Genomic DNA, 25,641 nt, shown 5'->3' with positions numbered 1-25,641 from the left:
TTAGAAATTATCAACAAATTTACTGATTATTAAGTAGAACAGAGGACTTGGGAGAATACTTTATAAACAAAAGCATAGGCATTGCCTGTGTTGTAAGCACATTTGGCAGTGAGATGATTTAGTGTCTCCATAGAGTACTTTTTATATATCAGTTGAAAAAGGCAGTGTACAGGTAATGGGTAATTTATCAGGTTTTAGGATTTTAGTTATTGCCAGGTCTGTTTAAGATAAAGATTTATAGCAGTTTGCTTCTAGCTGCAGTTTAAGAGGTTTATCTTTTTTTGTTTGTTTGTTTGTTCTTTTGGAGACAGTCTCACTCTGTCACCTAAGCTGGAGTGCAGTGGTGCCATCTTGGCTCACTTCAACCTCTGCCACGCGGGTTCACGCAATTCTCCAGCCTCAGCCTCCCGAGTAGCTGGGATTACAGGCACGCTCACTGTGTACAGCTAATTTTTGTGTTTTTAGTAGACACGAGGTTTCACCATGTTGGCGAGGCTGATCTTGAACTCCAGACCTCAGGTGATCTGCCTGCCTCGGCCTCCCAAAGTGCTGGGATTACAGGCGTGAGCCACCTCACCTGGCTTTTTTTTTTTTTTTGAGACAGAGTCTCATTGTCACCCAGGCTGGATTGCAGTAGCGTGATCTCAGCTAACTGCAGCCTCCGCCTCCTGGGTTCAAGCCATTCTCCTGCCTCAGCCTTCCGAGTAGCTGGGATTAAAGGTATGCGCCTCCACACCAGCTAATTTTTGTATTTTTAGTAGAGATGGGGTTTTACCATGGTGGCCAGGCTGGTCTCAAACTTCATACCTCAAGTGATCCTCCTGCCTTGGCCTCCTAAAGTGCTGGGATTATAGGCATGAGCTACCAGGCCCAGTTAAGATGTTTATCTATAGTTGTAGTAAAGAAATTATTTGAAGCATAGAGATAATTTTTTTATGTTTTATTTTCTAATTGTCATGGTAGGTCAAGTCATACTAAATACAAGATAGGATATAGTTTTAATTTATTGGCATTTAACAATTTGTATTGTTTAGGAGATACTAGAATGATCAATTGATTAAAAAATTCATCAGTGTGTTAATGAATTTTTTCACCCTTTTAGAAATATGCCGAAAACATTTAGCATGAGTTGTATTTTAATACAAAACAATTTTCTATTTTTTTTTTCAAATTGAGACAAAAACTAAGGCATTTTAAATATCTGTGCTCTAATAAAAATATTTTAGAAATATTAATGATGCTGCTTTTTACACAGGAGAATACAAAGTTATACCTCAATTTACTTGAAATGGAATATAGTGGTGACCTCAAACAAAATGAAGAAAATATCCTAAATTGTTTTGACAAAGCTGTACATGGTTCATTACCTATTAAAATGAGAATTACATTTTCTCAGAGAAAAGTGGAATTTCTTGAAGATTTTGGTTCTGATGTTAATAAGTAAGATCTTAATTATATTACCTATTTGAATGATAAATGAGCATTGATATTTTTGTATGGGGATTTGATGATTAGTATAGATTAATACATTGTTAAATTTTAAAATGTTCGCTTAGTTTACTTTTTCCTCAGATATATGAGGGGGTAAATTCAATTTTATAAACGTATATGCATTTAACAGGAAGACATAACGGTTTGTCTTTCCTTCAAAACTGTTTTCCCAATTTTAGAATGACAATTTAAACCATGATTGAATGAGAGAAGGCAGGAAGGAGCAATCCTGTGAAAGGGAAATGGGATAAGGATTGAACCTTGAAACCCAAATGTTTAATATATAGGTCAATAAAGATGGATGGGATTAATCTCCAGTCAGAGTGCTGTTTTCTGAGATTGGAGAAGAGGATGGATATGGTCCCACAGAACATGCCTAGTGGCCTCATCTTCCTTCATTTTAAAAGGCCGAAAGTTGAGGATGGTTGAAGAGAATGCTCCAGTGGATTTGGGAAAAGGAAAAGTTTAAGATTTAATTTACTAAGAGTACAAGTATTGGCTAGAGCATTGCTGAAGTTCCAGTCTTACCTGATTCTAGTAAGGAAATATCAGTTTCTGTTAGGCATGTGCCTTCTCTGATTATTCTCATTTAGATTTCTGTTGAAACCACTGTAGATCAACTGAATTAGTTGTATCTGGGTGTTTGTATATGTGTGTATATATTTTTGATGGCTGTGTAAAATTTCAGTGCAACTAATAGAACAGCTAATGTTTATATTAGTATATTTTAATGTACTAATGTATAGATTTGCATGCTTGGCATGATGCCAAATGTTTTATATTAGCTATCTTGCAGAAAATTCATATCAGTAGAATGAGGGTATAGGGTTCTGTTCTCTTAATAGATGAGGAGAGGATTAAACAGAGATTAGGCATTTTTTCTGAGGTAATATAGCTATTATTACATTGTGGAGCTTGGACTGAACCTACTTCAGTTTCTGCTCTTAACTGCTTGGGTGCTGTGTATTTAGTGTCTTGTGTTTACACTGAAGAAGCTACACAAAAGATGAGATATGTAATTCTAGCTTCTAGTCTAGTTGAATGATATAATTAATAGAGGAAATAAGTGTATGAGGTAGCAAGTAACTGCTAGGAGGGCTGTGATCTCTCTGTGGATCAGAATGGATTTGTCATGCTTCATAGAGGAGGTTGAGCTTCATTTAGTTATTACTGGATTCTGATAAGCTGAGCAGAGGACACAGTGGCGAAAGCAAGTTGAAGCTCATCTAAAAGTAACATCTGCTTGATTGGAGGTTTTTGTGAAGTAATGGAAGCGTGATCTTGACTGTGTTGTGCATTGAAAGCTAGACTGAATTGATAGCACATGGAGTAGGCAGTTGATAGTAGTAAGCTATTAGAATTGTGACCAGTGATGTTAAATGACATTATTTTAATTTGGCAAAAATAGGCAGACAAATTGGAGATTCAACGCAAGTGTCATTTAGTCCATTGTAAGTATAGAGAATGGAGTGTGTCTATCAGAACTATGATTTTAGTAGTAGAAATTTTAAAAATAAAGGAGTCGCCTAGAAATTTTCTTAGGCAGTTTCTTAAGTAAAAATAACTTTAAATATTCAATAAAGTTTGTTTTTTATATATTCCAGAGGATATATTTTTCTTTCCTTTTAGGCTTCTGAATGCTTACGATGAACATCAAACACTCCTAAAAGAACAGGATTCTTTAAAAAGGAAAGCAGAAAATGGGTATGTCACTTTTTGCTAAGTCAAGAAGGGGTGCTTTATTATGGAAATGCCTTCAAAGACAAATGTTTTGAAGTGTTACTTTTGTTGTAATTTACACACTTTATTTTTATGATTTGAAAGTCATGAATGATTCAGAACTTCAGTAATACAAATATATAGATAACATTCATGTATTCGGTAAAGTTGTTATCTGTGGGAGTTTTGAAAGTTTCCATTTTGCCATTTTATAATAGATCAGAAGAACCAGAGGAAAAGAAAGCACACACAGAAGATACAACTTCATCATCTACACAGATGATTGATGGTGATTTACAGGCAAACCAAGCTGTATATAATTATAGTGCATGGTATCAAGTGAGTATGCAAAATTATAATTCTTTGTTCATAGATGTTATTAGCATGAATTAGGATACTTTTTAAAAAAAATGTTTTTGTTCCAATTGTGTAATACATTCTTTGGTGGTTAAGTACTAGAATTTTTAGCAGTGAACACTTGCTTGTTTTCTTAAACATACCTGCTTTAATTATACTTTTACATATGGAACTCTGCCACAGTTCTAATATACTAACACTTAATTTTTCCTTTCAGTACAATTATCAGAATCCTTGGAATTACGGACAATATTATCCTCCCCCTCCAACCTGATGGGAAAAGTGTAAATTTCAAATGGAGTGTGTGAAAAGTATGAAATTATTATTTTTTTTAATGAGGGATGTAAACAGTATAAGCTTGTTGTATTTGAAAACCTGTCTTCCTTGTTTCTGTGTAACATGATTTGTTTAGTAATAGGGGAAAAATGTCAATTAGTAGCTTACCACAGATACTGATACTGTTTCCTACCATTTATAAAATTTACTTTTTATTGAAGAACTATTTTTTGATTTTTGCATTAAGTGGTCTAGAATTCTTTTGCAATGCATTTGCAACAGAATTTTGTAGCCTTAAGAGGTAGGAAGAAAAGCCTGACTGCAAATCATGTCAGTGTAGTACAAAATTCTGACAACACATAAGGGCTGGTTATTAAGGATTTACCTCTTTTTTTTTTTTTTTTTTTTTTTTTTTTTTTAAAAAAAAGGACTTCAACCTTTGCTATCAAGGTTTTGTCTGTTTCAGTTATACTTGTGAATTGTGATCTAACGGCAGAAAGGATATATTATTAAAATACTATGCCTTGGAATAGAGAGATTATAAATGAGAAAATGGAATGTTTGCATCCCTTTAAAAATGAAAATCATATCAAAAGTATGTTGTTTCAGGAGACTTTGTATTTAGAATATTCATGTAAAACTTGTGAACAAGCTTTCATTTTGATCAAACTGATCATCTTCATTTTTGTAATAAAATGGAAGACTCATCCAGTAATCGTTTATGAATTTATTTTGGGGGCATCAATTAATAATATTAACTTTATGTTCACCTTTATTAGTGGCTCATTGGTTTTGAAGTGCACTTTTCCTAAATTCAGGTATTGATCTTCATGCCAACATTTCTTCCCTTTTAGCCTTTTGTTTCCCCTCAATCCCTATGCTTTTGCCTTCTCATTATACAGGCAATCTGTCCAGATAATTTTACTGGGAGTTACTCCCTGGTTTGATGAGGTCCTCAGTTCCAGTTACCTAATCAGAACAATAATATATTAACACCAAACAAATCACAGTCAGATCAAGACAGTGGATAAATTTTTATTGAGCCACTTAGTTTATAACATGAGGTAAAAGGAAAAAGTTCTCCTTGACCAGTTTTACACAGCTGTGGGAAAGTATTTTAGACTTCAGGGATTCATAAGGGATTACATCTCTCAAAAGCTGGGATCAAGTAAACAAATTTTATTAACTCCTTGAATTTTCCAGTTGACTCTTCCTTTACAATAGTAACAAGTTCTAACTAGTTATTTAAGTTTCTTCAAGGCCAAGTTTTATCATTGTTGCTAATACCCTTAGAGCTGAACTATTTCAGTCAATATCCACTAATTCCACTTCAAAAATGAGTTTTGCATTTGGTGGAATTCTGTTGAAGAAGTCAAGGTACATTTGATAAAAAGTGCCTCTCCCCTACCCCCATAACCTTAGTGTAGGAAAGGATGACTAGATAGGCTTACTAGATAAATTGAGCTTGGACTAGGATCCTCCTTACCTGGATGCTTTACAAGTACTCCTAAATTAGCCACCACTTAATGAAGACTATTAAGTACTCCAAAAAAAAGGTAATGTCATTCTATCTGGGAAAATACATATGTATGTATACACACACACACACACACATATATACACACTGTATTAAACTTTTTATGAGGTAGTACGCAATATTTACTGTGCATTTTAAGATGCTAAGTTCAAGGCCAGGTACGGTAGCTCACACCTGTAATCCCAGCACTTTAGGAGGTTGAGGCGGTGGACCACCTGAGGTCGAGTTCGTGACCAGCCTGGCCACTATAGTGAAACCCTGTCTCTACTAAAAATACAAAAATTAGCCAGGTGTGGTGGTACACACCTGTAGTTCCAGCTATTCGGGAGGGTGAGGCAGGAGAATTGCTTGAGCCCGGGAGGCAGAGGTTGCAGCAAGCTGAGATCATGATGCTGCACTCCAGCCTGGGTGACAGAGTGAGACTCTGTCTCAAAAAAAAAAAAAAAAAAAAAGCTAACTTAACAGTTACATAATTTACATGTCCATCAGACTGGTCTTGAGATGCTTCTTTACATGGGAGAGGGAGCTGCAGCTGACCATTTGATTTCCTCCCCACCCCTCCGCGAGACAGAGCCTTACTCTTTTGCCCAGGCTGGAGTACAGTGGCATGATCATGGCTCACTGCAACGTCCGCTTCCCAGGTTCAAGCGATTCTCCTGCCTCAGCCTCCAGGGTAGCTGGGATTACAGGCCTGCACCACCACGCCTGGCTAATTTGTGTATTTTTAGTAGAGGCGAGGTTTCACCATGTTGGCCAGGCTGGTCTTGAACTCCTGACCTCAGGTGATCTGCCTTCCTTGGCTTCCCAAAGTGCTGGGATTACAGGGATTAGCCATGGCGCCCAGCCTGGCCATTTGATTTTGAAAAGCTAAGAGAGCTATTATATTCCCAAATATGTTTATCTGCTAAGACTACAGAAAGCTGCCTTCCAAAGGAATTGTTTTTTCAAACTTAATCTTACGGGTCCAAGAGGAATGGAACCAACAAAAGCCATAAACTACCTTCCCTCTTACCTACTGGATTGGTCTGGTCTTAATGGTCTGGAGTCATTCCTTATTCTTTTTTAAATGTTCATAAAGTGGACTTTCAGTGAGTATTGTCATTAGTAGTAATAATAAATGCTTACGCTAACACTGTTGATTCTGTGGTCTCCTTCAGTTCACAACTGGTAATCTCCCACATCTATTCCATTTCTAAGCTTTGAATTTAATTGCCTCAAATTATACTGTACATAAAATTACCATGAGCCATATTTGCATCCTAGTTTGCCAGTTTGTACTGGGCATGGTAACTTTTCTTAAACTTAAAAACATTAAGAATTGCTGCTTAAGCTTAAACTTCACAGTTAAGGTCTTGAAAGTTAAGAATTTGAATAAGAGAAACAAAAATTCTAGCTGAGGTTGAACTTTATACCAATAGAAAATACTATTGTCTATTGGAGGTGCTGACACATAAGCATCTAAAGATCAGGAAGACTAGTCTGGACAGGATTCTTGATCCAGAAGTTTGTCTAGACAGCATCTTTCACATCTTCAGGTGATCTACAGGTTTTTTTTTTTAACTTTAATTACGAAGGGAAAAAAGGATACTTGGCATCAGGCTGTCCTTTCTTTCCATAAGCCCATTCTGGTTCAATCTCCAGTCGAGCCTTTTCTCCTTTACTCATAGTCAAGAGGGCTTCATCCCACTGAAGGCAAGAACAAAATAAAAACTAATGGTATTCTGCAAAAAGCACATGTAATACCAGGACAGTAAAGACAAGATTGTATGTTAAACACAGAATCTATTACTATAGATTTCACTATATTCTAAGGTAATGTACTTTAGTGAGTCCCTAAATCTTTGTCTTCCATTTCTTCAATAGAAAAAAATAAGGGTATTTTAAGCAGGGCTTTTTTAATGTGAAAAGAATCTTTTGGGGCTCACGCCTGTAATCCCAGCACTTTGGGTGGCCGAGGTGGGCAGATCACTTGAGGTCAGGAGTTCGAGACCAGCCTGGCTAACATAGTGAAATCCCATGTCTACTAAAAATAAAATTAGCTGGGTGCAGTGGCGGGTGCCTGTAATCCCAGCTACTCGGGAGGCTGAGGGAGGAGAATCACTTGAACCCAGGAGGCGGGGGTTGCAGTGAGCCAGGATTGCGCGACTGCACTCCGCTCTGGGCAACAGAGGGAGACTCCATCTCAAAGAAACACACACAAAAATTTTTTGTAAACTGTAACATGCCAAACATTATGAAAACCAGTTTGTTATTACATAAAAACAACCTGCAACGCTTTTATATCACAGGACAAACTTGAGTTTATTTTTATTGGAATATAATGGCAAGTACTCACTGTAAAACTGTTTTAAGATTACCAAATTGTAATAGTGGAGTCATGTTGGCACATAAAATACAATTTTTTTCTTTTGAGACGGAGTTTCGCTCTTGTTGCCCAGGCTGGAGTGCAATGGCGTGATCTTGGCTCACCATAGCCTCTGCCTCCTGGGTTTAAGCGATTCTCCTGCCTCAGCCTCCCTAGTAGCTGGAATTACAGGAATGCCCAGCTAATTTTGGAAATATAATTTGTAAAATGTTACGGCACTTTTGCAAAAGTGCAAAAGGTAAAACTAACTTTTCAAAGAAACAATAAAAGGCTTCTGGATTGGCCTCTCCATATTTTCCAAATTTGGATCTTAAAGCTAGTTGCCACAAACAGTGAAGTCCACATCACCACAGGGATAATATTACTAATATTATACGCTCTATTGAAATACAACAATCATATAAAGCTCAAGGGACAAAGTTATGGTGGTCACATTTGGAAAATAAGAATATGGTAGACTAGCCGGACATGGTGGCTCACGCCTGTAATCCCAGCACTTTGGGAGTCTGAAGAGGGCAGATCACTTGAGGTCAGGAATCAAGACCAGCCTGACCAACATGATGAAATCCCGTCTCTACCAGGAATACAAAATTAGGTGAGAGGTGCATGCCTGTAATCCCAGTTATTCCGGAGGCTGAGGCAGGAGAATTGCTTGAACTCATGAGACAGAGGTTGCAGTGAGTTGAGATTGCACCATTGTACTCCAGCCTGGGCAACACGAGCGAAACTCCATCTCGAAAAAAAAAAAAAAAAAAAAGTATGGCAGACTAGAAGAAATTTACCAGTATGCAAATAAGTTACAGAAATAGAAAAATGGCCCAATTTGATATATACTTGCTATCAACTTGGTATGGGCAAGTAACAATTTTTTTTTGTTTTGTTTTTGAGATGGAGTCTCGCTCTGTTGCCCAGGCTGGAGTGCAGTGGCGTGATCTTGGCTCACTACAATCTCCACCTCCCGGGTTCAAGCAATTCTCCTGCCTCAGCCTCCCAAGTAGCTGGGACTACAGGCGAGTGCTACCATGCCCAGATAATTTTTTGTATTTTTAGCAGAGACAGGGTTTCACACTGTTAGCCAGGATGGTCTCGATCTCCTGACCTCATGATCCGCCCACTTCGGCCTCCCAAATTGCTGTGATTACAGGCCTTAGCCACCATGCCCGGCCGGGGCAGGTAACAATTATAAGTTATGCTCAACTAAACCGTTAGTTTCAAGATATTTTATGTTCTGTATATGATTGTCTGAACCATATCTTAGTTCCTATAACTGCATTTAAATAGGCATTTCAGTTATTGCTGTCTGATGTTCTGACAATAACAATTTAAAACAAACAATGGGCACAATGGGCAGGCCCTAGCATGATTCATAGAAGGTGACAGTCCATCCTGCTCTTTTATCTTCTTTTGTACACTGTAATGGTCAGTATGGGTCAAGCCTAACTTCCCCTTTTCTCAAAGTTTCTTTCTGTTCTCTCTCATATATAAGTGTAGGTTAAAGCATGCTTATGTTTGAATGATTTTCTGGTATTGCAGCCTATGTTGTATGAGGTGAAAAGGCTACAGAAACAAACTCTGCTTCTATGAGTACTTCAGTGGAACAGATATTTTACCTTTGCAAATTATATGTAAATGGTACAAACGTCCTGTAAGACGTTTTACAGGAAGCTTAAAAAGACAAATTTAGAGGGCCAAATGTTCTGACAAAGACTTACTTTATGAAGAAAAATAATAAAATGGGTACACATGGAAGGGACTGAAGCCCCTGTTGTATTAGGTACTTCCAAGTTATGCTCATTTAATCTTCTAACAACCTTGAGGCAGGCAGTACTGTCCTCATTTTATAGATAGTGAAATTGAGACCCAAACAACTTGTGCAAGATCAGCTAGCAATGATTATACCCAATTTGTCAGACTCCAAAGTCTGTTTCCTTTGTGTTATATCCCCACACCTAATTATTTAAGGCACCATACCAGAAGCAGCATGTGCCAGAATATCTACTGATTCACTGGCATTCTTTACTTACTCCTCTGATAACTTTGCCTACTCCGACCTTAAAACTTAAAGGCTTGGCATTTTTCTTCTTCTTTGCACCTGTAAAACAGATTTTCCTTATAATTAATGATATACTCTAATTTATTATTAAGAAATTTCCATCGGAAATTATTAAATTCCAATGCAAAAATATAGTGGTTTGATTTCAGAATTACAATACTATGTATTTTAAAAGAAAGAAAAATTTACAAAGTCAGATCATCCATCAATAAAATTCTGGCTGTAAAAATAATTACATTCTTAACAAAGGGTAGAAGGGCAGGACCTATACTTACATCACAAAACAGCTTACTATCCTGCCTTTTCTATTCAAATACTAATGCCTTACTTTCGGACATTAACCAGGTTTAGACTGAGATTCCTTATCTTTTGCTTTCCAATGAACAAGAGGTCTTTAGCCAGCCAATAATCAGTGAACTGAAGACCTCTTCCAAGTAGATCTTGGGGGGAAGTATGTCTGGATAAAAGTAGGTGACAGTCAGGAAAAAGGTACTGCTAACTACTCATCTGTCTGGCACCCAAGTATTTCGAATCTCTTTAAGCCAAAATCATAAGACTACATTTAGACTTACTTGTTTGAATATTAGTATCAAAAACAGTCCCATCTTGTAGTGTTCCTGTATACCAGCAATGAACAACATCTCCCTTTTTGGGAAAGTTGGTTTTATCTCCCTTTTTCAGAACAGATTTAGTATATTTTGGTGGACCCTAAAAACAAAAAACAACACACACACAGAGTTATTAATTTGTGTCCTTCAAAAGAATGACAAACAATAGCCAACAATGACCAAAGTCTATTTGATGGATTTGGTAATAAACAAACAAAACACTCAGTATCTAATTTCAGGGCTGTGATGTGACTATTAGTAACTTACATATCTATAATCTCAAGTAACTTCCAGCTTCTTTGGAAGCCTAAATTATTCTAATAAGATTCTGTTAATTACTCACCAAACCATAACATGATTTCAGTTATTTCCTAAAGTTAAAAAAAATTACTATTTAATTCCTATGAAATCATAAGGCATTAAAATAAGGGATGGTGACTTCCACAAAGATTTGAACTGTTTTAGCAGCAATAATTGATATTACTAGGTGTTTTTATTATATCCAATTAGAATGAATACAGTGATATTGCCTCTGACCCTGATTTGGAAAATAAATTCACACAATGGATGACATTACCTAAAGAAATAACAGGCATATTTCCTAGAACAAAGTAGGATTATCAGGGTCTTCTAAAAAAAAAGGTTACAGATTAATCTAATCTATAGTAATTCATATATGAGAGGAAAGCAGACAGAGGAACTGTCAAGAATCTTAGGGAATTAATTAAAAAAAAGAGGTGTACCAAATTTAAAAGTATCCTCCTTACCTGATATCTATTTGGTTTCTAAATTCAGACCAAATTCAGAGGGATCTGCATTATCCAAATCTGTATTTGGTTTCTAAATTTCATAAAATAAATAACAAAGGTGTGGGTGGATATCAAATATTTCAAATCTATTAGTTCCTGAGTTTGAAAAGCAAGATAAAGTGTTTTCTTTATTCCTGGCCTATTTCCCTTTTTTTTTTTTTTTTTGAGATGAAGTCTCACTCTCACCAGGCTGGAGTGCAATGGCGTGATCTCGGCTCACTGCAACAACCTCTGCCTCCTGGGTTCAAGTGATTCTCCTGCCTCAGCTTCCTGAGTACCTGGGACTACAGGCGCCTGCCACCATGCCTCACTCATTTTTTGTATTTTTAGTAGAGACACGGTTTCACCATGTTGGCCAGGATGTTCTCAAACTCCAGACCTCGTGATCCACCCGCCTTGGCCTCCCAAAGTGTTGGGATTACAAGTGTGAGCCACCACACCTGGCCTATTCCTGATCTATTTCTAATTGGTCAAGGTATGCAAATTTTTATTCACTTTCATTTCCTAGCTGAAGATTTTATCCTTTTCCAAAACTTGTAAGTAAAAATATATGTGCTGGGTGCAGTGGCTCACACCTGTAATCTCAGCACTTTGGGAGGCCAAGGTGGGTGGATCACTCGAGGTCAGGAGTTTGAGATCAGCCTGGCCAACATGGTAAAACCCCATCTCTATTAAAAAATTAGGTGGGTGTGGTGGCATGTGCCTGTAATCCCAGCTACTCAGGAGGCAGAGGCAGGAGAATCACTTGAACCCAGGAGGTGGAGGTTGCAGTGAGCCGAGATGGCACCACTGGGCCACAGAGCAAGACTCCATCTTAAAAAAAAAAAGTCTGATCTCCTTGCAAATAGTCTACCTCTTGGACAAAAGATTCTCTCCCTGAGCAAACCCTAGCTAGGATCCTCTGAGCCCTCTTCACAAGGCTTCAACCTTGCACTATAAAGATCTGAACAAACACAAGTTTCAAATAGCTCAATGCCTTATTCCTAGGAGGACTTGGTCTCTCCTTAAAGTGCCTGCCCAAGAAAACTTAAGGTTGCCAAAAAAATTTACTGTTTGTTCCAGTCAACGCCTGAAGATGAAGATATGACCCTGTCTCTAAGTCTCTATGGGAGCCTAACTTTGATAAGCACCAGTTGGCAAACTCAGGTTTCTTATGGACCAACCCCACTTCCTACTTTTTGTAATTTTTCACTTCCCTAACTCTGCTTAAATAATCCCTCCCTACTCCCTCATTCTTTTTTTTTTTTTTTTTTTTTTGAGACGGAGTCTTGCTCTGTCTTCTAGGCTGGAGTGCAGTGGCGCCATCTTGGCTTACTGCAAGCTCCACCTCCCGGGTTCATGCCATTCTCCTGCCTCAGCTTCCCAAAGTAGCTGGCACTACAGGCACCAGGCTAATTTTTATTTGTATTTTTAGTAGAGATGGGGTTTCACGGTGTTAGCCAGGATGGTCTCGATCTCCTGACCTTGTGATCCGCCCGTCTCGGCCTCCCAGTGCTGGGATTACAAGGTGAGCCACCGGGCCCGGCCCCCTCATTCTTTTAAAAGGCCCAGTTACCTCTCCACAAATCAGACAGGAGTTCAGCTCTTTCCCCTACTGTCAGTAGGCTGAATAAAATCTGTTTTCACCACTTTAATGTCCAATTGTGTTTATCACTGACACCTTCAGTCAGTCCTCTACTCAACTGCTAGAGTGATGTTAACAATTACTGCTTATAGTTTTGTGTCCAAAGGCCTAAATCATGCAGGATCTTAATCTATCCCTCCCTAAAGCTCCAGAATTCTATCAGCCTTTGAACTCTTGTCTCTTCCATGACCTTCTCAGTAGAGCAGGTGCGGCCGGATGCAGTGACTCACACCTGTAAACCCAGCACTTTGGGAGGCCCATGAGGGTTGATCACCTGAGATCAAGAGTTCAAGACCAGTCTGGCCAACATGGTGAAACCCCCATTTCTACTAAAAATACAAAAATTCACTGGGCATGGTGGCAGGCGCCTGTAATCCCAGCTACTTAGGGGGCTGAAGCAGGAGAATCGCTTGAATCCAGGAGGCAGAGGATGCAGTGAGCCAAAATTGTGCCACTGAATTCCAGCCTGGGCGACAAGAGTAAAACTGTCAAAAAAAAAAAAAAAGGAAATATTTCTATATATATATTTTTTCCTTTTTTAAGAGACAGAGTTTCAGTGTTGCTGAGGCTGGAGTGATCATTCCATTGCAAAATACTGAGATATTTTACATTGGGGCAATCACGGCTCACTTAAAGGCTCAAGCAATCCACCTGCCTCAGCCTCCCAAAATGCTGGATTACAGGCAGGAGCCACTGTGCCCGCTTAATAATATTTCAAAAGTATAAAAATATTACTGTCAGGGAGCAATGAAAGGGAGAATGGCATGAAATAAGGCTAGAAAAATATGTAGGACATGCTAGAATCTGGGTTTTTATCTTTAGGACATTAGCCAATTAAGAGTTTTAAATAGAGAAGTTACAGAATCAGATATTTATTTATTTATTTATTTATTTATTTATTTCTGAGACCGAGTCTCACGCTGTTGCCCAGGCTGGAATGCAGTGGCGTGATCTCGGCTCACTGTAACCTCTGTCTCCCAAGTTCAAGCAATTCTCCTGCCTCAGCCTCCCGAGCAGCTGGGACTACAGCCTTGAGCCACCACACTTGGCTAATTTTTGTATTTTTAGTACAGACGGGGTTTCACCATGCTGGCCAGGCTGGTCTCGAACTCCTGACCTCAGGTGATCTGCCTGCCTCAGCCTTCCAAAGTGTTGGGATTACAGGCGTGAGCCACAGCGCCCAGTGATATTAATCACTGTGACTGAAATATAAAGAACAACCTGGGAAGCAAAAGTAGAAGTGGAGAGACTTGTTAGGAAAAAAAACTATTATAGTAGTTTAGGTTTAGACCAGGGTGCTAACAGTGAGGATGACAAAACACGAATGGATTTGGGATATATTTTGGAGGTAGAATCACCAGAAGTTGGTAATGACTACACATGAAGCTGTTATCTAAGATGAAGTTATCAAATTTTTCGTTGCAGTACTTTTATACTGACTTCTAATTGCTAAATGTGAGTTTCTGTTGCAACTTATATTTTCTCTCCTGTACAATACTCATTCATACCTTGAAAATTTTCCTCAACGCTATTTAATATATAATAGACAATAAATATATTGACAATGACTGATTTAAAGTTCTGTAAGAGCTATTAGACAATAGTCTTTAAAATAAAGGTAGAAATAAATAATACAGATACAATGTGCTTTGGAATGTATGCAGTTATGCATGTATACAGCAACGTCTCACATGGTAAAAATCCAGAGGAAGCAATGAGCCCAGGAGCTGGGTCTTAAAGGGAGCACAGAACTGACAAATAGGGAAGTAAAAGAACACTGTAAGGAAGAAATAAAATATGGAGGTAGGAAAGGGCATGATTTAGTAGACAATGAGCAGACATTTGTGGTCAAAGAAAAAAATTTTTTTTTTTTGAGACAAGGTCTTACTCTGCTGCCTAGGCTGTAGTGCAGTGGTACAATCTTGTCTCACTGCAATCTCTGACTCCCAAGCTCAAAGGATCCTCCCTGCTCAGCCTCCTGAGTAGTTGGGACTATAGGCACACGCCACCATGCCTGGCTACTTTTTTTGGTAGAGACAGGTTTTGCCATGTTGCCCAGGCTGGTCTTGAGCTCCTGGGCTCAAGTGATCCACCTTCCTCAGCCTCCCAAAGTGCTGGGATAACAGACGTGAGCTGCTGCACCTGGCCAAGAATATGTCTATACAGGCCGGGCGCGGTGGCTCACACCTGTAATACCAGCACTTTGGGAGGCCAAGGTGGGTGGATCACGAGGTTAGGAGTTCGAGAATAGCCTGACCAACATGGTGAAACCCTGTCTCTACGAAAAATACAAAAATTAACCAGGCGTGGTAGCACGCGCTTGTAATCCCAGCTACTCAGGAGGCTAAGGCAGGAGAATTGCTTGAACCTGGGAGGTGGAGGTTGCAGTGAGCCAAGATCACACCACTGCATTCCAGCCTAGGCGACAGACAGACTCTGTCTCAAAAAAAAAAAAAAGAATACGTCTATAGAAACATGGAATATGGAGCTTAGCAGTGGCCACATTTTGGAAGGCTTTGAATGCCAAGAATAAGAAATTTGGATATATACTGAAGACCAGTGGTGACCAATAACAATGGGAGTCACAAATGTAATTTTAAGTTGCTAGTAGCTGCACTTAAAAATGTAAAAAGATGAAGTATGTCTATGCCAGGTAGTAGTATGCCTGTAGTCCCAGTTATTCTGAGGCAGGAGGATTGCTGGAGCCCAAGAGTTCGAGTCCAGCCTGGGCAACACAGCATGACCCTGTCTTTTTTTGAGACTGAATCTCGCTCTATTGCCCAGGCTGGGGTGCCGTGGCGTGATCTCAGCTCACTGCAACCTCCGCCTCCTGGGTTTAAGTTATTCTCCTGCCTCAGTCTCCCAAGTAGCTGGAATTACAGGTGCACGCCACCATGCCCAGCTAATTTTTGTATTTTTAGTAGAGATGGGGTTTCACCATGTTGGTCTCAAACTCCTGACCTCAAGTGATCTGTCCCCCTCAGCTTCCCAAAGTGCTGGGATTACAGGCACGAGCCACTGTACCTGACTGACCCTGTCTTTTTTTTTTTTTTGAGACCGTTTCACTCTTGTTGCCCAGGCTGGAGTACAATGGCGCGATCTCGGCTCATCTGCCTCCCGGGTTCAGGCAATTCTCCCACCTCAGCTTCCCGAGTAGCTGGGATTACAGGTGCACGCCACCACACCTGGCTGATTTTTTGTATTTTTAGTAGAGACAGGGTTTAACCATGTTGTCCAGGCTGGTCTCGAACTCCCAACCTCAGGTGATCTGCCCGCCTCGGCCTCCCAAAGTGCTGGGATTACAGGCGCGAGCCACCACGCCCAGCCTCCCAACCGACCCTGTCTTATATAAATAAAATACAAATTTTTTAAATGAAAAACTGTCTTATTTAAACTAAAACATCCCAAATACCATCATTTCAATAAGTAATCAATATAAAAAATACTGAGATATTTTACAATCTTTTTTAAAAAAAGAAACGTCTAAATCACACCTTTGAAACTGAGTACATATTTTAGTCTTAAAGCACATTTCAGTTCAAAGTAGCTAAAGCACTCTGTAGCCACATATGGTTAGTAACTACCATACTGAACCGGACAATTCTAGACAGCACTCAATTACTGAATATATTCTTCAGCAGGGTGTGGTTTGGAAAAGTATTGTTTTAGAAATATTATTAGAATACCCATTTTGTTGCTGACTGGATAAAGAAAGAGAAGGGAGGCAAGACATGAACAGTGTTTCTAACATTCCAGGTATGAGGCCTTGCTTTGAATGCTTGAAAATGGAAAAGGAATGAACATTTAAAATAAAAGGAAGATGTTTGAGAGCATTAGTCTTGAAAGAGACATGAGAAAGAAAAAGGAACAAAAAGATTCAGAGAAATCTTAAGCTCAGAAGGGAATGGCAATGGCTAGACATTCACATTTTGGCAATATAGAACACAGGAGCATATAATGAGAAGGGAGGCCAGGCACAGTGGCTCATGCCTGTAATCCCAACACTTTGGAAGGCCGAGGTGGGCGGATAACCTGAGGTCAGGAGTTCAAGACCAGCCCAGCCAACATGGAGAAACCTCATCTCTATTAAGAATACAAAAATCAGTTGGGTGTGGTGGTGCCTGCCTGGAGTCCCAGCTACTGGGGAGGCTGAGGCAGGAGAATCACTTGAACCCAGGAGGTGGAGGTTGCTGTGAACCAAGATGGCACCTCTGCACTCCAGCCTGGGCGACAGAGCGAGACTTTGTCTTAAAGACAAAAACAAAAATAAAAAAAGAGAAAGGAGTAAGAAGAGACTGAGAATTTGTGAGAAAATGTCAAATACATTATGTGAGCAATGAGCAATGTGACGGAGAATTGGGCAAAGGATAGTATAAATGTTGAGTAGCAATGAAACTAGAAAACATGCTTGGCTAGTATTAGCATGAATTTATACCAGGCTCAAAAGGTTTTATGATTATGTGTGTATAATGCCTGCTCTCCAGTCCCAAAGCATAAAGACAGAGAGTAGACAATGAGGGTTAGCAAGGAAATGGACAAGAGGCTTTTGAATCTAGGATGCTAGGAAAACGGTCACAGTACGTAATTGGGCTCAGGCTGGCCAGTTAAATGAAGAGATTTTAAATAAAATGATATAGTTTAGGACCCTCATAAGCTCTCTCTAGATTGTCTCTAGCTCTTATGAACTTACCTTTTAATTTATTTATAACTTATTAACTCCTTAATGAAATACTGTATGTCTCCTAAAACCATCCTCATTCAAATTTCCTGGACGGTAAACTATGTTGCCAGTTGCTTCTGAAATCCTTCAATAATAATTGCTCCATTTACCTTAGTAGCTACTCAATAGATATAACATTTATCAAATGTTAATTGTGATAAACTTTAAAATTGCTTTATGTGCACATATACCTATAAACATTAATTTCTGCTTTTTGGCCAATAGGAAAAGATCATGCAAAATTAACTAGCTTTAATCAAATAAACATCTATAATTGTATAACTGAATTTATACTTTCCACAAATACCCAAAAGCCACACTGTCATCAATAGCCTTACCTCTTTACAAGAACTAAATATAGATTATTATCACTGATACTAAGACTGCTGGCAATGAGTGTGCTTATACAGTAAAGTATTATCAGAAATTACAAGATTATAACCAATTCAGCTCTGCTAAGTGAGTTCTTAGTAGCTGATCTTAGCTCTACTAAGGCTGTCAATTTGCAGGAACAAAATAATCTGGTTCTTCAAACCTTTGTACCAAAATATAAAACCTGAGTTGGGAAAACTAAGACAGATGAACCCACGTCCTGCAGCCAAGCCTGGATTATTTCTATTGCCAGGGACACCACGTACATTAGAAAAAGCTAAAAATAATCAAAGAAAATGTATGTCATTTAGTCCAAGTTGGCCATAGAATCAAGGCCTTAAAATAGCTTTGAAAGCTCAGAAGGTCTGGACAGATGTGGAGGCAATATTAAATACAGTATCAGAAGTGTTTCAAAGGATAGGCTAATAACTGTAAAGTACTAGTTCTTAGGATTATTTCTGTCCCAGTACACCTAAGGGAAACAGCACACTCCACTAAGTGTTTAGCTCACTGAAAGTGGTCATACTCAACCACCTTTCCACTACAAGAAACTAGTGCAAATAATAAAGAAATAAATACAATTTCTAGAATCCACATGATAAAATAAAAAAATACTATATACAGACCTCATCCAGGGTCTCTTCAGACTTGGTTTCTTTGGGTTTATCTTCATTAAGCTTCACGTTTTTTACTTGCTCAGACACTTTACTTATACTTTCAGTACCCTTAAAACGCTGTAAGGAAAATGTTCTAACATCATACTCAGGACAGGCTAAAACCAAGGAGCAACATCAAGATTTTCAGCCTCTCAATTAAATGAACATCTGCATAATAAATACAGGTTGTATAACACAGTTGTGAATAAATGGTCTAAGGAAACAAAGAGCAAAGAAATAATTTTGTTCATAATTTATTTTTAAACAATAAATTATTACCCTCAAACCAGCTTACAATATAAATACTGAAATGAGAACCATGACCTTAGAAAGGCCAATGCATACCCAGAGATATAAACACTATTCAAATAACTCCTAAAGACTTTTTTCCCGTGGAAGATATTCATTTCATAATAAACATATATGGGAGAATGTCTTAAAATTTATTTTTGTAAAGGCTCAGCCTAAATCTAAACCAGACTTTAAATTCATTAGTGAAATGGAAACTTATTTTCTGTATAACATTTAATATATATAATGACAAAATACATTTAATATACACCATATGCTAAAGTAATATGGTAATACCTAATACCACTGATCTAATGAATTTATAACTTCAGTGGCCTTAAGAATTTGTTGTCTCAATTTAAGCCACAAAATCCAGACCCTGCCGGGCGCGGTGGCTCAAGCCTGTAATCCCAGCACTTTGGGAGGCCGAGACGGGCGGATCACGAGGTCAGGAGATCGAGACCATCCTGGCTAACATGGTGAAACCCCGTCTCTACTAAAAATACAAAAAACTAGCTGGGTGAGGTGGCGGGCGCCTGTAGTCCCAGCTGCTCGGGAGGCTGAGGCAGGAGAATGGCGTGAACCCGGGAGGCGGAGCTTGCAGTGAGCTGAGATCCGGCCACTGCACTCCAGTCCGGGCGACAGAGCGAGACACCGCCTCAAAAAAAAAAAAAAAAAAAAAAAAAAAAAATCCAGACCCTTTGAAAATACTGAAACATTCTGCCATACTGCAGATTAGCCTTGCTAGATTTGACAGCCTGTCCACTTACGATAATAGTTCAGAAAAATTACAGGTGGAAAAGCTCTAACACATTCAGCAAATAAATGCATTTTAAACATATTTTTTGGAAATAAAATTTCAAAAGTGATGTTCTGTGAACAGAATCTAACAATACTCACCTTAGTTTCAAAAAGATGGTTATAGGCTGTAACCAAGTGGTCCTTGTTAGCTGTCTTGGCCACATTTTTAATGTTTCCTAATAATTTATGTTCTGCAAGAAACTATAAGGAAAAAAGCTGGGTAATCAAGATAACTTCTCCGGAGTAAGAAGTGTCTAAAATTAGAAAATGACCCTTTTATGTTAGCAGTTGTGTTTTCAACAGTACTAGTATTGAAGAAGAAATAAACCCTATAGTTTATACTCTACTTCATTATAAAAAAAATGTAAGATAGAGTTTTTTTAAATTGGGTATTTATAAGAATTCGTCACAAGACTGGAACTGCAGTGTTATGTACTGAACACAGTGGTTCATCCTAACCTTTTTCCTGTCAACACTCACGAAAAATAACATTTATACGGTAAGTATACTGTGGTGACTTGAGTCAGTTGCTCACTGCAGGAGGATACTTGGATGCAGTCCTTGAGAGTTTCCAGCCAGGTTGGGCATAGCTATCCTGAGGCATTTGTAACCCATTCCTAGCAGACTAGGAAGAGTCACTGTTACACACGCATGTAACATAGATATGTTGAGATTGCTATGCTTAATGTTATATATATAATTGCTGAGTGTATGGGCTGTGGAGTCATTATTATCTAGGTTAAAATCCTAGCTGACTGGGCTGGGCACGGTGGCTCATGCCTGTAATCCCAGCATTTTGGGAGGCTGAAGCAGGCAGATTATCTGAGGTCAGGAGTTTTGAGACCAGCCTGGCCAACGTGACAAAACCCCATCTCTACTAAAAATACAAAAATTAGCCGGCCATGGTGGTGCATGCCTGTAGTCCCAGCCCAGGAGGCTGAAGCAGGAGAACTGCTTGAACCTGGGAGGTGAAGGCTGCAGTGAGCCGAGATTGCGCCACTGCACTCCAGCCTAGGTGACAGAGCAAGACTCTGTCTCAAAAAAAAAAAAAAAAAAAAAAAAAATCCTAGCTGTCTGACACTAGACAGAGGACTAAGCTTGTCTGAAGACTCAGCCTCCATATCTGTAGTGGAAGATTAATAACCGTGTCTACGTCAAAGAGTTGATATAAGGATAAAGTGCAAAAATCCATTTAATGCATTTAGCATAGAGCCTGTCACACAGTAAGAACTTAATAAATATTGGAATTATGATTAATACTATATTTAATAACTCAAGGTAATAGCGGAATTCCTTTTCTCTCAAATATAAGACTGCTAAGATGGCAGAGGGACACTAAAACACTACTGCTGAAATAGCAAGTTGCAATATATCTTTATCTCAAAATCACGTAATTGTGAGGATTTCCATAACTTCTTTGTTTCCTTATTTTATTCTGCTTCTTTTTCTGCCTTGTGGTCCTTGCCTAATTCCTAATTTTGTTACCTTCTCAAAGTTGTCCTTTGCCATCTTCTAAGCTTTTGATAAAGCAGTTAACATTATTAGCAGTCAATAGCTAACACTATCACTATTGTTTTTTTTTTTTTTTCTTTTGCTTTTTCTTTCAAAGATATGTTCTAAATAACAGCTGATGGGGAAAGGAGACAAAGTTGATTAAACGGAAGTAATCAGTTACCTTTAGCACGCTGGTGGTTTTTTGTTAAAAGATTCCAGAAAATACCCAAAGCATAAAAGCATAAACATCTCTTTGATATGATTAATAAAATAATTATTGTCAAGTATAGGTCTAAGTGTTAATGATCACTGGAGATTATTATTATTATTTTTTGAGACAGAGTCTAGCTCTGTCGCCCAGGCTGGAGTGCAGTGGCCCAATCTCGGCTCACTGCAACCTCCACCTCTTGGGGTGAAACGATTCTCCTGCCTCAGCCTCCCGAATAGCTGGGATTAGAGGTGCCCGCCACCAGGCCCAGCTAATTTTTTTTGTATTTTTAGTGGAAATTAGGTTTCACCACGTTGGCCAGGCTGGTCTTGAATGCCTGGCCTCATATGATTTGCCCACTTTGGCCTCTGAAAGTGCTAGGATTACAGGAACCAGCCACCACGCACCGCCGAGACTATGCATTTAAAAGATTAATATGTTATAAAACCATTTTGATAATCCAAGTCTGTTAAAATTGTTCCATGTGGTCCAGTTTTACATACGATTTCACATGGCATGATTTGTTTCATAAGAATATGATGGATGAAGTACATGACTGAGGTATTATTAAATGTTAATATGTCTATTCTGAAATACGAATTGGCTTAAGAGAAAATAGTTCCATTAAAATGGGGTAAGATTCCCGACGCCTGTTCTTTCTTTTTCACCCTTGTACCTCCAAACATTGAGAGTAGTTCTTGTTACAGATGTTGTATTAACATCTGCTAATCTAAGATGCGGATGCCAGGATAATGATTCAGGAAGAAGAAACTGAAGTTGGAGAGTTCTTGTATCTCCCCGTCATGACGGCCGCCCAAAATGAAAATAAAATATAAGCTTCTCAAAATAACCCAGAAACAGTGGCTCACGCCTGTAATCTCAGCACTTTGGGAGGCCGAGGCGGGCGGATCACGAGGTCAGGAGATCGAGACCTTCCTGACTAACACGGTGAAACCCCGTCTCTATTAAAAATACAAAAAATTAACCTGGCGTGGTGACACGCGCCTGTAGTGCCAGCTACTGGGGAGGCAGAGGCAGGAGAATGGTTTGAATTCGGGAGGCGGAGGTTGCAGTGAGCCGAGATCGCGACACTGCACTCCAGCCGAGGCGACAGACACTCCGTCTCAAACAAACAAAAAATCCAGAAACACATTTTCTAAATGAAAAGTTTAGAATTTTTAAAATTGTATAGAAAACACAAGCAGGCTGCCGCTTGTAAGAGAATGCTGCGTGCACAACTATTCCAGCAATTCAAGAGATGCCTGATCTTAACTTTCAAAGGAAAAACAAATGTGACAAAAATAACTTGACTATAGACGGATGGTTAAGATGGAGACTATGCTGACAAATGGAGAGCGTACAGTATAAAGAATTCCAAATAAATTTTAGTCTGTTTATGACAGACCACCGCACAAGAGAAATGTGAATGTAGCTCTTAAAGTATAAAGGTGAAAAGGTCATTTAAAGGGTCGATATGTTAAAACAAAACTTTAGCCACAACCTACGGATTTTTAAAAATCACACGCATTAATGTTCTGTATCTAGTAAATTGTTAAGCAAGTTGGATACACCGTTCCCACAGAAATCTTCACGTCCCTTCCCATTTCCCTAGTAGCCGGCGCCCCACTCCCAGGAGTCTCATCCACACCACTATTCCTCGGCCTCCCCGCCCTTAACCCAGTATCTCCGGATTCCTATTTTTCTGGCCTCCACCCCCACTCAAGGATCCCAATGAGGTTCTAACTCTACAATTGTAGCCTGTGTGCTCCAATAAATAAGGCTGCTCCCCTGCCCCAGCAGAGCACGACCGAGGGGCGGGAGCGAGGCCCAAAGCACACCCTGGGCCGCTCCGGCCTTCCCGGCCACCGGCCGCGGGAAGACGAGGGCGGGGGCACAGAGGAATACGGAATGTATGGGCATCTCCAGGGGGGTGAGGCGTCCCTCAGCCGCACCAGCCCGGCCGCCCCTACGCCTCCGGTACCGAATCTGAACCGTGTTCCTGCAGAAACTTGATAATGTCCTTCTTGGGCAGCTGCTCACTGCGCAGCTGCTCCACGGTCCACGCCCGCTGTGGAACAGCCGCCGCCATCTTCCCCCGCTGCCTCCGCTTAACTGAGCCAGCCCGCCGCAGTTCGGCATCGCCCCGCCCCCTAGGGCGGGGCGTGACCCCTCACGGAGGTCGAGGGGCGGGCCACTGCGCTAGCAGTCGGGATTGGGGCTTGTCTTTGAGTGACGTCAAGGATGTGCTATGAGGGATTCTTTGTTGAGTCCGGGTTAAAAAACCTACCGCGGTCGTCTCTGCAGTAGGCCGAGTTGAAGACCGCTAGCGATTTTCGATTCTGAGTTAGATCTCTTGTGAAGAGACCTCTGAGGGTAGCGACATTTATCAACCATTACCCACATGCATTACCTACGGCAGCTATGCCTTTAAAGTTCAGTCTATAACCTGTTAAAACAGCATTCAGGCTCCTTATTTCGTTTTATCTACTTCTAGCCTAAAAATTCACACCTAAACTGCTTCAGTCCTTGTCGATCCGAAAATCCATATCCCATCATCTCACCTTTAAAGATGAAACAACTGAAACTTAAATACAAACTGCCCATCCCCTCCCCCCCATACAAATACGAGAAAGTTTGTCCAAAACGAAGTTCAGAAACTTGAACAAATAAACAATTTATAAAGAAGCTGCACTCAGGATGCCACTTGCTGATGAGAATGAGATTATTAATGCTCGTAACTCTGTGATGTATATTTTTTCTCAGTACACGAGGAAACAAATTTGCAGAGGTTACTCAAAGTCAGGTTTAGAGAGAAGTCAGGAATTGTTTGAGATAGAAATCTTTGTTAGAGTGGAATAATTGCAGACCGACATTTATTATAATTCTATCTATAATAAAGATTTAATAGTTGAACATTAGGACTCCTTACTTAAAAAAATCTAGGCTGACTCTGGGCATGTTGCTTATGAGTTAGCTCTGCTATGCAAGGAGCATTAAAAAATAAAAAATTCTGACGAATAGCTGGACCAGACCACGTTCACGTCCCTTTAAACAATCAAAATATTAAAATAATGGGTTGCCATTCCTTGCACGGTGAAAAAGAGACTTGGCATTTTGTTTTCTCAGCCCAGATAGAGATATAAGACAAATTATTCCATCTACACACTTTTGCTTTTCACCTTATATTCTGATTTAAAAGTACAAGGAATGAAGCACATTAGACGCTCAATAACATTAAGTTCACAAATTGATGGGTATCCCATTGTCCCAGGGTATATATTTTATAATAAATCTCTATTATAACATTTTAAGTGATTTAATCACGTTAGCAATGACGCCCAGCCATCTAATCATTGGAAACGGAAGTTAAATTTTGAGTTTGTTAAAACAAAACAAAACACCGGAAGCGCACAGGGGACCATATTTAGAGTAACGCCTTAATGGTGCGCATGAGTCTCCGGGAGGGCTGCGAAGGTTTCCGGGAAGCCAGCCAATGATATTCCCAACGCAAACTTAGTGGCGGCATTTTCTACTGGATAAATTGGCCTTAGTCCCGCCTTCTCGTTGCAGAGTTTTGTGCGAAGGAAACCGATGGGGATCGGAACCGTAGCGGTTGAGCTGCAGCTGCTACGGCTATCTGACCGAAGCCTTCGGTGGTTGTCGGCCTAATGAGCGGACGGCAAAGAACGCTTTTTCAGACGTGGGGCTCAAGTATCTGCCGATCATCTGGGGCTCCGGGTTGTAGCTCCGGAACTGAGCGACCTCAGAGCCCTGGCAGCTCCAAGGCGCCTTTGTCGGTAGCAGCGGAGGCTCAGCTGGAGTCGGACGATGATGTGTTGCTTGTCGCAGCGTACGAGGCTGAGAGGCAGTTGTGTCTAGAGAATGGCGGGTTCTGCACCTCCGCAGGCGCCCTGTGGATTTACCCTACCAATTGCCCAGTGCGGGACTACCAGCTGCACATCTCCCGGGCTGCTCTGTTCTGCAACACGCTGGTGTGTCTACCCACCGGACTGGGAAAGACCTTTATTGCCGCCGTGGTCATGTACAATTTCTACCGCTGGTTCCCTTCAGGAAAGGTGGTCTTCATGGCCCCAACGAAACCCTTGGTGACACAGCAGATCGAGGCTTGCTACCAGGTGATGGGTATCCCGCAACCCCACATGGCCGAAATGACAGGTATCTTAGACTGGACTAAATTTGAAGTCCCCAGGGGAAAACATGCGTTTTGGTGGAAATAGAGTTAAAGGAATTCCTGACCCA

General features: G+C 39.9%; 3 protein-coding genes across 16 annotated transcripts in view; 2 read left to right on the top strand and 1 right to left on the bottom strand.

Moving 5' to 3' along the window:
* Positions 1-4,554, top strand: part of PRPF39 (pre-mRNA processing factor 39) — a 34,313-nt gene extending 29,759 nt beyond the window's left edge. For all 6 annotated transcript variants that reach the window (XM_033188142.1, XM_033188143.1, XM_033188145.1 and 3 more), the window contains 4 exons: positions 1,256-1,440; positions 3,121-3,195; positions 3,429-3,549; positions 3,785-4,554. In XM_033188142.1, coding sequence (XP_033044033.1) covers positions 1,256-1,440; positions 3,121-3,195; positions 3,429-3,549; positions 3,785-3,841 — 438 coding nt within the window. In that variant the 3' untranslated portion in view covers positions 3,842-4,554. The remainder of the gene's footprint in view (positions 1-1,255; positions 1,441-3,120; positions 3,196-3,428; positions 3,550-3,784) is intronic.
* A 293-nt stretch (positions 4,555-4,847) lies between these two features.
* On the bottom strand, positions 4,848-23,550 carry FKBP3 (FKBP prolyl isomerase 3). Its single transcript, XM_033188149.1, has 7 exons — positions 23,363-23,550; positions 19,779-19,880; positions 18,558-18,665; positions 10,371-10,506; positions 9,770-9,837; positions 6,969-7,066; positions 4,848-5,203 (listed from the first exon to the last, which is right to left on the bottom strand). Exons 1-7 carry the CDS (start codon positions 23,468-23,470, stop codon positions 5,149-5,151), a joined length of 675 nt encoding a protein of 224 aa, XP_033044040.1. The 5' UTR covers positions 23,471-23,550; the 3' UTR covers positions 4,848-5,148.
* A 1,248-nt stretch (positions 23,551-24,798) lies between these two features.
* The window catches only part of FANCM (FA complementation group M), a 76,726-nt gene continuing 75,883 nt past the window's right edge, over positions 24,799-25,641 (top strand). For 3 of the 9 annotated variants that reach the window (XM_033188136.1, XM_033188138.1, XM_033188135.1), the window contains exon 1: positions 25,427-25,557. Coding sequence is in view for 5 of the 9 variants with exons in the window: in XM_033188133.1 (XP_033044024.1) it covers positions 25,050-25,557 (508 nt within the window). In the remaining 4 variants the exon portion in view is untranslated. Of the gene's footprint in view, positions 25,584-25,641 lie in introns of all 9 variants that reach the window. The other 6 variants (XM_033188133.1, XM_033188132.1, XM_033188129.1 and 3 more) reach the window with 4 other exon arrangements.

Source organism: Trachypithecus francoisi, unplaced genomic scaffold, assembly GCF_009764315.1.
Source record: "Trachypithecus francoisi isolate TF-2019V2 unplaced genomic scaffold, Tfra_2.0 Lachesis_group3, whole genome shotgun sequence".
NCBI classification, from domain to species: Eukaryota; Metazoa; Chordata; class Mammalia; order Primates; family Cercopithecidae; genus Trachypithecus; species Trachypithecus francoisi.
This window is presented reverse-complemented; position numbering and strand designations above follow the sequence as displayed.